The 12,487-nt window shown below is 40.9% G+C and overlaps 1 protein-coding gene across 1 annotated transcript; it reads right to left on the minus strand.

Annotated features, from left to right (window-relative positions):
- Window positions 1–3,976: 3,976 nt before the first annotated feature.
- Window positions 3,977–6,312, minus strand: LOC143486019 (uncharacterized). The gene is made up of 5 exons (XM_076985787.1): window positions 6,219–6,312; window positions 5,992–6,073; window positions 5,578–5,843; window positions 5,270–5,333; window positions 3,977–5,117 (listed from the first exon to the last, which is right to left on the minus strand). The coding sequence occupies exons 1-5, from the start codon at window positions 6,285–6,287 to the stop codon at window positions 4,792–4,794; spliced, it is 807 nt and encodes a 268-aa protein (XP_076841902.1). The 5' UTR covers window positions 6,288–6,312; the 3' UTR covers window positions 3,977–4,791.
- Window positions 6,313–12,487: the final 6,175 nt, after the last annotated feature.

Raw genomic sequence — 12,487 nt, forward strand, 5'->3', positions numbered from 1 at the left:
GTTTCACTAGCTGAAACTGTTTTGACTGAACAGTTCGCTTGTATTACGTTTACAAATAAATTTACAAATAATACCGCGCAGCTAAACGTAATGTCAGGAGATACTGTAGCGACTACTACTCCTCACGGCGAGTCTTGCCCTTTAAGTGACGCTGGGGGGCGGAGCCTGCGCGCGCCAGGGTTGCGTTATCAATAAAGTTTCCCTCCTCGGGATTTTTGGATTAAGCAGTTTCTGCCTCGGTTACCGAACCTGCTTCAAAACATTGTTACTGTTAAAAATGCACTTCCAATAAAGTGAGTATTGGAAAAATTTATTTTGCTGCTGAATGTAACTACTAAAGTAACTTGTAATCTAACGTAGTTACTTTTAAAATCAAGTAATCAGTAACGTAACTAAGTTACTTTTAAAAGGAGTAATCAGTAATCCGATTACTTTTTCAAGGTAACTTAGCCATCACTGGTTTTGATTCAATGCTGTGTACAGCCAAACTCGATAGTCTCTTTTCTGTCATAGTAGACCGCAAATAAGTCTTTATGAGCCTAAGAGATGAAAAGCTTCATTCACATGATGCACTGCTCACAGGTAAAACAACTGCTATTTTACACAACCTGAACAACTCATAAAAAACATCCTGGTATGGGTCCAAAAACTGAGTAAACTCCATTAGAGTTGTAGGACTCTCCTTGTCCCCCTTTTTTCTGTCTAGTACTCTCCTTGTCTGATGTAACTCATGTTTGAGATCCTCAATATTTGAATCATAAGCTTCAGCCAATAACAGAACAGCCTCCTCTCTCAAAAAAGTTGGACTTGATGGATTTAGTGCCTGTACACCCTGCATAAAACTACCTACTTTTATTAACTTATAAAGCATTGCACGGGCATTTGCTCCTGAATACCTTCAGGAACTTATTTCCTATTACGAACCCCCACGTCCACTAAGATCACAGGGTGCTGGTCTTTTATTAGTTCCAAAAATTAACAAGGTAACAGCAGGGGGGAAGAGCCTTTTCTTGTAAGGCCCCCCAGCTTTGGAATAATCTTCCTAAATGCGTCCGGGACTCTTGACACAGTCACAATCTTTAAGTCTAGGTTGAAAACCCACTTATTTAGTTTAGCGTTTGATAATTAATATCCCCCCTTAGATAAAGGTACAGATCCAGGGGTTCATAGACGAAGGGTTTTATGGTTGACTGGGACGCTGGTGCTGTCATCCTGTCACTGCTCGTGGTCACTCAAGTTCGTTGACAGTGCAGTGGATGGATGCCATTGTCTCAGAATGCCCCCAAGCCTATGTTACCTTCTGGTTCTGCCTTATTTAGCTAGGCTGTAATAATTTAACTTAATGCCGGAGTTGCTGCCACACTCCAGAAATGTTTATAATTTCACCTGTCCTGTATATGTATGTCCTCATACAGAGCTTATTTTCTCTGTTTCATTTCTCCACATGGCTGCCCGCCTGCTTGAGGAATAATGAGATAAGGAGACCAGCGATCCATCCTGGGCCGGCCACCTCCTGCCTAACCGGATGCCTACATCATGATGGACATTATTACATATTTTTCCTTTTCTTTCTCTTCTTTCTGTCTAAATTGTTGTTGTTGTCATGGCGACCGGTGTCGGCCAGAGGAGGATGGGTTCCCCCCCTGAGTCTTGGTTCCTCTCAAGGTTTCTTCCTCATGCAAAAAACTAGGGAGTTGTTCCTTGCCACTGTCGCCTTTGGTTTGCTCACTGGGGGCTAGGACTCGGCACTTGTAAAGCTGCTTTGTGACAACTGTTGTAAAAAGCGCTATATAAATAAAATTTGATTGATTGATTGATATTCGGTTAAGTGGCAACAGATCAGTAACATGGATACAACATTATTGGATATAAAAGAACATCCCAGAGAGTCTTTCAGAAGTAAATAAGGAAATTATGTCTCTCATACAGAGAGACAACAGATACACACAGACACTGAAGACAAACAGACAGATAAACAGCAAGACAGGCAGACAGATAGATGATGGATGGATGAATGGATAGATAGACTGACAGACAGACGAGTGGTTCTTAAAAGTGCCGTTGAGTCGCTATAAAGGATAGTGAGATAGATGGATGTGAGGAGGGATCTGAAAGGTCTGTGAAAAGAAAAAAAAAGATGTCAAAACATTTAATGTTAACATATAACTTTTCTGAGCATATTGCAGATACTGTTAGTAATAAAACAGATGTCTTTCACATTTGCTTAAAAAGAGTATAATAAAGCCACTCCAACTAGATTTGGTAGTGCACAGTGTGTGAAATGTTAATAAATATCATTGTGCTTTTATACTCTGATAATATTTTAACATATTTATTAAATACTGCCACGTATCATGAAAAAAATCTTAACTCATGTTTTCACAATTCACATATCAATCAGCTCTAGCTGAAATGTCATTTCTATATCATTCAATAATAGATATACAGTTTGAGTAATGTTAGTCTAGACCTGTGTATTATTTAGGTATACATAATTAGAGGCACATAATTAGGCCAGCTCTAACGCAAGCTAGCAAAGAAAATTTTGTCGCCTTTGGCTTGCTCACTGGGGACTAGGACTCGGCACTTGTAAAGCTGCTTTGTGACAACAACTGTTGTAAAAAGCGCTGTATACAACCGATGCTGAGCGTGGAGGGGGCATGCATCATATGCATCTGTCAAATCAGTGTTAATTATTCCATGTATTGTCCAATCACTTTTGGTTGATCACCTCATGTTCACCTCGTGGACACCGTGCGTATTGATGAGTAAAAGTATAAAAGATGAGAGTTTGGAATGGGGAATTAGCTCTCTGCGACAGACACTCCTGGTGTGTTTGTAACAGATCTCAGGGTTAAGCCATGCTTTGTTAAAATAAATCTATTATTGTCGCTTTATAGATTTGGACTTAGCAAAGTCGTGCAAATGCTTGCACAAATTAGGGAGGAAAACAGAGATATGAAAGAAGATATTAAAAAGTTTACCCATGATGTAAAGGCCCTGAGACGAGACTTAGTGGACACTGAAAGCACACTGCCTTCTGTCATCAGTCTCCCCCTTAGAACCATGGCAGATTTTGATCATGCAGAGGTCATCTTAAAACATACGAAGGAATTTCAAAAGATGGTACTTCTCTTTAAATAAAATGTTATCTTTGTGACAGGATTTAGCAAGAGTAATAAATTAGCCCTTCCATCCTCTTCTCAGTATGCAAAGTGCAGTGCTGAAAATAAAAAAATATCTCTTAATAGTATACCTGCCAGTAAGGCATACAATAGGAGAATTTTGACTGGCTTATCATTCCTTACATGCCCTTTGTTATTACATAGTTTTAGGTACGTCTCATCAATACTGTCCTCTTAGGTGTCTTACCTTTCCATCATGGGTGGACATACACAAGAAATGGTTGTAAGATGGACGCTGACCCATGCCCTTTTCAATGGTTTGGCAAGTCAGCTGAATTGGGCTGCTAAAGGCCACAAGAGGGCATTCAACATGTTTGGTAAGTTCATACATGCACATGAAACACATTAACTGGGAATTTGCCAACCCATAACTTATATATAGCAGTAGCCACCTGTGGCTTAAATCTTTTTATAGCTCTATTTTATAGCTTTTATAAATGTGGGTGCACATAGTTAAAGAGGAAATCTTTTGTAAATAACTTATTCAGTGTTTGTGTGAAATGCTCCATTCTATAGAAACGTATTGAGTCACAATTGTTCTCAGTGGTGGTGATAGTTTTATACCTCTCAAAACTCCCTTAAGGAAATTATTTCCTGATATTGTAATAATGTGTCTTTATATTAGTATCGAGAATCGATCTTGGTGGTGGTGGTAGTAGTAGTAGTAGTAGTAATATCAATAGAAGTATATTAAACATATTAGAGTATTATTATCATTATTATATTGTAGCTGCAGTGAGGAATGAGGCAGATAGTAAGACATTGCTCATGCTTTCATTTTATTAAAGAAAACTCGCATCAAACAGGTGTAAGGGAAAGAAAGGAAGCACAAACAACACACATTCAGGGTGGCATTAACTAACCATGCACTGCCCTCACAGACCCCGCCCAGAGTTCACCTATTGGTAGGCGCTACATTGCCCCCTCCTCAAGGGTCAACTGCCCTGGTGACCCGCAGAGTGCGGACAAAGTCTCTCAAGTGAGCAGGGGTCCTCCTGAACCGATGTGGTCTCTCTGTGGCTCTCAGCAGCGTTGGACTGGCTGGCTCTGTATCTGGCCCAGCGCACGGGGTGTCCTTAGGGGGCTCAGAGCCATGAATGTCTCGCTGGCGGGGCCGATGTGGAGTGAGACTGTCCCGGTGCACCGAACTCGATATACCACTTTGCCCAGGCGACTCAGGATTTCACAGGGGTCCTCCCAGTGTGACTGGAGCTTGAGGCAGTGCCCCCGGTGTCAGGGGTTGTAGAGCCAGACCTGGACCCCTGGGGCAGGAGGTTCACCTTGGCACTGGGATTCGTAGGAGCGCTTCTGCCGACCACAAGCATCCCCCTGCCGACCACAAGCATCCCCCTGGTGTTCTCGAGCCAGCTGACGGGCTGTCAGGAGGTGCGGCTGCAGCTGCTGCACATAACATAACGTGTGTGTGCAGCTCCACGGGTGTGCGCAGCTCTCTGCCGAACATGAGCTGTGCTGGCGTGTGCCAAATGAGCGCTCAATGGCAGCATCTGTATATGTGTGTGTTGCTTTTGTGGGGATAGTCATATTCAACACAGATTGCTCTGTGAAGCTTGACTGCTGGTGAAGTCTACTTGATGGTCCCTGGACTTCACTCCTCTGGCTGGGCTTTCAAGCAGCAGCAAAAAGCCTTTGGGATGGCTGCAAAGATCCTCGACAGCATCTTTGGAGGCTTCTTAACAGGAGATGCGTCTGTTACCATGCAAAGAATACCAACAATGGACAGGCTGTCCTCACTACAGAGTGAGATGGTGGAGGGTGTAGGTGAATCACAAGGTGATGAACTAGGGCCATCACAATCCTTCACCAAGCCACTGTCTTCAGATTTCAGACAGGAAACCACAGGGCCCTCGATTAGACCAGAATTCTTCTTGTTCTTAACAGAAGATGCGTCGCTCACCGATTCATTATATGAAGCTGTAAAATAACAGATTAAATTATTAAGACCTTTCTAGTGATATATACACAGGAGGTGCACATTTTACTTACTTAAACGTATACAGAATATTTGTTATTTGCATAATGACTAACGTATTTTCCTATAAGTAACACAATTTCAACAGACTTACAGAATTCAGGAATATCAGCTTGCAGGTCACCTCCTCTCATCTTCTCTGAGCTTACTTGATTTCGCTTCATAGAGAAAAAAAGAAAACGTTAGGATGTTAATATTAGAAAACTAACATTAAGAGAAATTCAATAATCAAAAGGAGACATCAGAAATGCTGTATGAAAGAACTGGGCCTAGGGAACATACTTAAATATATTGCTATGAATTGTATAGTGTTAATTCACTACCAAATTTTCATCTCCACATGTGAGATGACTAGCAGAACATTAATGTCAAGAAATGTATTAGCAAAATAGACCTTCATACCTTCCAGCCAAATTTGATCATGGGAGGCTTCAGAATGAAAGGGAACCTGCTGCGTTTCTTCGGGACTTGTGTTATGAGATTAACCAGACTTCCTGCTCTGCTGGAAGGTGTAGGTGAATCACAAGGAGATGAACTAGGGCCATCACAATCCTTCACCAAGCCACTGTCTTCAGATTTCAGACAGGAAACCACAGGGCCCTCGATTAGACCAGAATTCTTCTTGTTCTTAACAGAAGATGCGTCGCTCACCAATTCATTATATGAAGCTGTAAAATATCAGATAAAATTATTAAGACCGTTCTAGTGATATATACACAGGAGATGCACATTTTACTTAAACGTATACTGAAGATTTGTTATTTGCATAATGACTAACGTATTTTCCTATAAGTAACACAATTTCAACAGACTTACAGACTTCAGGAATATCAGCAATATCACGCAGAATATCATACAGCTCAACTCGTGTCGTCCTCTCTGGGCTTACTTCATTTCGCTTCATAGGAATCGAACATATGAATTGTAGTATAGTGTTAATTCACTACCAAATTTTCATCTCCACATGTGAGATGACTAGCAGAAAAACATGACTAGCAGAACATTAATGTCAAGAAATGTATTAGCAAAATTGACCTTCATACCTTCAAGCCAAATGTGTTCATGGGAGGCTTCCGAATGAAAGGGAACCTGCTACGAATCTTCTTGTTCATGACTGCTAGTCGAAGTAACTAAAGACACACAAGAGTGTAATATATTTCCATTAATAAGTTCAATAAATGAGTAAACAAACTGATAATTTTTATATGTACACTATGTATCCCCTCAATATCACTTTTAAACCAAGCCGGACGTATTACAATTTACGCCACTATCAAACAAGCCCCGTAAAATCAACGACGGTCTTCACAGCGACTAAGGCAAGGAAAACACGTGCACTGCAAATGAAAAACGCGCTGCGCATACTTGAATCATTTTATCGAAATTACATGTGTGATGCATTTTATAATCGCGATGGAAATAAATGAACGCTGTACAAATTCATAAATCACTTTACTCAAACGCTTCGACAACGTGTGCGCTACATTTCGTGAACTCATTACAAATTCAGATCAGAAAACGCATGCAATGAATCCTATGATAACCGCGGGAAGTATGTTGGATGCAGCTAAAACCAACTGAAAAGTTGACCACGGTTTTGACTAGCCCAGCCTTTTTCAGTTACTTCTGAGAGCATCTAAACGCAAACTGCATTGTATGCATCTTCAAAAGGAGCTGAGTACGCACTGATTAAAAATATCTCCCGCTTCATGTATTTAAGGCGATGCGGGACTGTTTTAATCCCGCTCCCGCTTGTTTTAATCCCGTTACCGCCCGCTCCCGCCAAAAAAATCGCTTGTTTTAATCCCGCACCCGCCCGCCACATACACATTTCTGTCGCTCCCGCCCGCAGTCCTAATAAGAATTGAATTAATTAAATTTAGTACTTGAAATTTTCTTGTGTATTTATTAAAACAGCAATATAGCGATGGATCGCGCTGTCCCATTTCTTACAGTCCAAACACAGTCAGGTGAATTGGAGATGTTGAAATTGTCCCATCGGTGTGTGTGTCGGTCCTTCGCTTTGGTAATTATTAGTACTGTTGAGGTTTTGTTGCTTATATTAACTTGAAACTGCTTCATATTTTGTTTGCAGCGCCAGTCGCGTGTCTGTTGTACTCATGAAGTTCGTTCTTTTGAGTTATTGTCAGTGCTGAATGCATTGGTCAAAGTGTGTAATTTGTAGAGCGGGGGGGGGGGGGGTGGCGAGTGTAAAATATTAGCTGTGAAAAGCAGGGTTGCCAACTCTCACGCATTGAGCGTGAGACACACGCATTTGACCGTTTTCACACGCTCTCACGACACACATCCGATATCTCACGCCGAAAAAAAATATCCAGTTTATTTACCTCAGATCCACATACATGATTCAATACGTTACTAGTTCGCTAGCTCTGTCGCCGTCCACCGGCGATATAACACTGAATCTGTTTCCATTTTACGTTCGCCACCCCCCCCCCCCCCCCCCCCCCCCCCCCCCCCCCCCCCGCTCAACAAAATACACTCGCCACCAGCTCCAGGTTAAAATCTCAATCCAAGCGAACGTCAAAAGTTGGCAACCCTGGAAAAGTCAAATGCAAATCCGTGTTTTCCACTACGCCGGTTTTAAAAGTATTAGCGGCTCGCTAGGCTTGTAAACAAACCGCGCACCCCGTTAGTGAGCCCGCGGACCGGCTCGCGAGCCGCGGGTTGGCCACCCCTGGTCTTACAGTCTCTGCCATTTCTGTATCCAATGTTCACGTGACCAGTTGCTTAGCCAATATTTTGAATTAGTTTATTGCCTTAACTTTCTAGACTATTTATAATAGTCTAGGGATTTTTCTACATGCATATGTGGTCCTGCTCCCGTATCGCCTGGACTAATTAAACTCCCGCTCCGCAAATAACAATTAAATTATGTCCCGCGCCTCTACAGCACCGCGGACGCGTTGCCAAGCAACGGCATGTACACACACGCAAATAAAGCAAATAGGTGAATTCGCACTTACCGATGAAGTGTCAGTTGAATATGACTTTAACTGGCTTCTTTCCTCTATGTCTATAACATTGAATATATTGTCCTATTAGCTCAGTTATAACAATTTGGAACTAATTATTTATGCTCTTAATTATTACAGTTGATAATATCCGCTTGCCGTCAGCCAGGAGAATTCGCCCACACTAGCGTATTTTCAGAATGACGGCGATATATATAGTCTACCGTATATGACGTCACAATGCACATGACGTCATAGGCATTCAAGGACGCACATATAAGTAAGGCTGCAGGCCGGAGCCCCGGTGGGTGTGGGTAAAGGGCGGAGCATGTGTCAATCATTTTTGACTGCAGCCAATCAGATACTAGACTTTTGTTGTCAATCAATTTTTATTAAGCCAATTATCAGCCAGAGTTAGCTATCAATCATTTTTTACTGCAGCCAATCATCTTAACAGATCTGCCAAAAAGAAGGCGGAAACTGCACGAAGTAGCTCTTTAAACAGAAGTATATGCCGCTCTTAAAAGTACACAAAAGTAGCTGAATAAAAACATTAGAAGAGCCATGACTTTAGACATTTTTTAATCAAAGTTTAAAATACTTCTCACTTGTTATTCTGGAACGGCACTTTAATGTTTTTTTTCCCTTTATTGCACGTATTGCATCATTTTGTAGATCATATATATATATATATATATATATATATATATATATATATATATATATATATATATATATATAGTGAGTGTAAATTGTTAGCGGAGGGTAGGTGTAAATGGACACAAATGAAGTATTATATCGCGATCGATTGCCAAGTATAAACGCCTCCGCCGAGCAGAGCGTTGAGGAGCGATTTGGATTGGAGGATCGTGCTCTATTTTTTATTATTAATTTTTTTGCTGATGCTGGTCCAGCGTGCCGCGTGCCAGTGATTATGCCAATGGTGGCATGCGTGCCATAGGTTGCCAACCCCTGATATAGAGCCTTTGAATATTAAAACCATTGTAGAAATTAAGCTCAGATGTGACCAGCAATGGTGCGCAAGAAAAAGGATGCGATCACACCAGTCTCATTGAACAGACCTGTATAGTCCAGACCTGGACTAAAGCATCCGCCAACTCCTGGACAGTCTGTGGTGCAACGTGACGTTGGTGGATGGAGAGACATGATGTCCCAGATGTGCTCAATCGGATTCAGGTCTGGGGAACGGGCGGGCCAGTCCATAGCTTCAATGCCTTCATCTTGCAGGAACTGCTGACACACTCCAGCCACATGAGGTCTAGCATTGTCCTGCATTAGGAAGAAGCCAGGGCCAACCGCACCAGCATATGGTCTCACAAGGGGTCTGAGGATCTCATCTCGGTACCTAATGGCAGTCAGGCTACCTCTGGTGAGCACATGGAGGGCTGTGCGGCCCTCCAAAGAAATGCCACCCCACACCATTACTGACCCACTGCCAACCTGGTCATGCTGAAGGATGTTGCAGGCAGCGGATCGCTCTCCACGGCATCTCCAGACTCTGTCACGTCTGTCACATGTGCTCAGTGTGAACCTCGCTGTTATAATTGCATCTTGGAAATGGTTTCATAGTTTGGAATGCATTTACATTTTAGTTCTACAGCAGCAACGTTTCTTACTTTATATTTTTAATCCATAGCATTGTTTACAGTGTTTCAACACAACACAGTTCAGCTAGCGTGGATATTCAGCTGCAGTAATCATGCTGATAAACTATATATCTGTTACCCTTTCACACAGTAACTTTACTGTATATATATTTATGTATGATATTATGTAATATATCATATGTATGATATATTATATCATTTACGCTGAAAAAAGAGGGGGAACACATTTAACCAGAACCTGACAAAAGTGGTTCCCCTTGTAGAATAACTGCTGGAGATGATATAAAGTACAGAAGAAATGCACATGGCATCAGATAAAAATGAAGTATAAGAATACAGTACAAAGTGGTATGGCTGTATATAACTATATTTTATTCTTAAAATATATTCTAAAATATATTTATTTACAGCAAAAATAAAATAATGAAACATAACAGTGATTTTGACTGTAATGTATATTAAAAGGTTACGGGGGGGTGGGGTGGGGGGTGATGGTTCATGATTTAATGTGAAAAGCAGTGATTGCAGATGGAGTCTCTGACAACTCCACCATCTCTGTTGTTACCCACATGCATGTAAGGTTCCTCGTCTGTGGGCACGTCCGAGTTGGTAGGCTGTCGCTCTCCCTGGATGGTTGCAATGTTGTGTAATACCACATACGCCATTATTATGTGGCACGCCCTATCAGGGGTTACTCTGAGCCCCTTCAGGCACTGGAACCTGGCCTCGAGGATTCCTAGGGTCATTTCAATTCTTGCCCTGGTTTTGCTGTGAGCCTGATTGTAGTGGGACTGTGGTCCAGGTGCAGGATCTGAATAGGGAGTCATGAGGTAAAGGGCAGGCAGGGATACCCTCTGTCTCCATGAAGGAGGCCGTCATAGTGTCCTGTAATCGCACTAGGGATTGCAATGATTTAACTATTACACTGCATGTGAACAACTAGCAAAACTACCACAGGCCTACCCTGTTCAAATTTGCTGTACAGTATGGAATCATGCATGGATCCTGGCCAATCTGGCTTCAACATTTGTGATGAGGTGGGAAGCATCACATATGATCTTGATGGGATAGAGAACGGTCTGTTACAATAGCTACGTTCATTTTGTGACCATTAAAGATAAGTACATTATTCATTAAGGGTTATAAAGGTTAGTACCTGTACATTAATGCTATGGATGGATTTTCTGTTTATGTAATCACCTTCATGTTCTAATGGTGCTGTAATAGGTAGCACATGTGGGTTCCATCAATGCTGCTAATCACTCTAGGAAATCCTTAAAATGTAAATGGAATTTGTTTAATTTCTTTATTGTCCGTGTGAATTAAAGACCACATGATCTTCGAGGAAAGGACACGTCATGATGACACATGATGACATGTTTGTAACTCGGGCTTAGGTTCAAGTTAACCAGCCAGTGAGCAGGTTAGCTTCATAGCATAAGTTGCTATAGTAAGTGACTCAGGTTCTCTCTAAGCTCAGTTTCTAGAACGGAAAACCTCGCGTTTCCGTGAATTCTGAGTTAACTTACCCAGTTTTATCGCTTAACCCGCTTCTTGGTGTGTAAATACAAAACAGCTAAAAGCAGATCACTGATTTGCTAGAAAAAACTGATTTTCACTAGAAAATCCAAAATTCCAAATCCAAATTCATTGTCATATGTAATTAAGACACCACATTACTTTTGAGGAAAATGTATATTACTTGTTACATTTAATGTGTTATGTACTGCATCACAGTGATTTCTGGTGGGGCCAGGCCCTACTGGCATTTAATGTAGTGCTGCCACTCATTCGTTGGTATACGACCAGCAATTATGTGTTTTTGATTAAAAGTAAATGGGTTCTTCCTTACCACTGTCACCTTTGGCTTGGTCACTGGGGGCTTGGACTCAGACATGTGTAAAACTGCTTTGTGACAAATGCTGCTGTAAAAAGCACATACTGGACTTAATGGGCGTCTCTGGAAGCTTTGATTAGTTTGCTTGACACATAATCAAAGTCATGACAAATGGAGTTTGCGTTTTTTTAGTGTATTCCAGCATCGCCAATTTCTCGCCAGGCCTTTCATAATAAATCCCAGTTCCTGCACTGGAAGTTAAGTCCTGTTTTGGCACTTACCATTTAGAAATTATTCCTACTTACTTAAAACAAATGTTTTGCTTTTACTTATACATTGTGCAATTTGCATAGTAAGAATAATGGTCGACAGCCCAGAATCATTTCTTGCTGATAGTCCTACAATATAAGATTTTCTTTCTTTCTTCATGTTTATATATATATATATATATATATATATATATATATATATACTATTAGTATTACTAATACTGCTCAAAAAAATAAAGGGAACACTAAAATAACACATCCTAGATCTGAATTAATACAAATCTTTTAAATCAGTTCAAAATCTCTCATTTCTACCTGTTGTCTGTTCTATTTGCACAAGAGCAGTTGAAATTGATTCACAATCAGTGTTGCTTCCTATCTGAACACGAAGTGTGGATGACTTGGAGTTACATTGTGTTGTTTAAGTGTTCCCTTTATTTTTTTGAGCAGTGTATATATATATATATATATATATATATATATATATATATATATATATATATATATATATATATATTAGTGCTGTCAATTCCAGGTGCCGCGATTAAAAGTCCTTACCAGGATTTTGCTCAGGCTTCCTGGATTGTGTTGATTCCACTAATT

Source organism: Brachyhypopomus gauderio, unplaced genomic scaffold, assembly GCF_052324685.1.
Source record: "Brachyhypopomus gauderio isolate BG-103 unplaced genomic scaffold, BGAUD_0.2 sc43, whole genome shotgun sequence".
In the NCBI taxonomy this organism is placed as follows: Eukaryota; Metazoa; Chordata; class Actinopteri; order Gymnotiformes; family Hypopomidae; genus Brachyhypopomus; species Brachyhypopomus gauderio.

What these genes read in the sequence shown, in the direction of transcription:
- LOC143486019 (XM_076985787.1), bottom strand. Translation starts at nt 6,287, where the DNA reads ATGAACAAGAAGATTCGTAGCAGGTTCCCTTTCATTCGGAAGCCTCCC. An exon ending in TGATCAAATTTGGCTGGAAG is followed by an intron (nt 5,334 to 5,577) that starts GTATGAAGGTCT and finishes TTCTCTATGAAG; the next exon opens with CGAAATCAAGTAAGCTCAGA. An exon ending in AGCTGATATTCCTGAATTCT is followed by an intron (nt 5,118 to 5,269) that starts GTAAGTCTGTTG and finishes GTTATTTTACAG; the next exon opens with CTTCATATAATGAATCGGTG.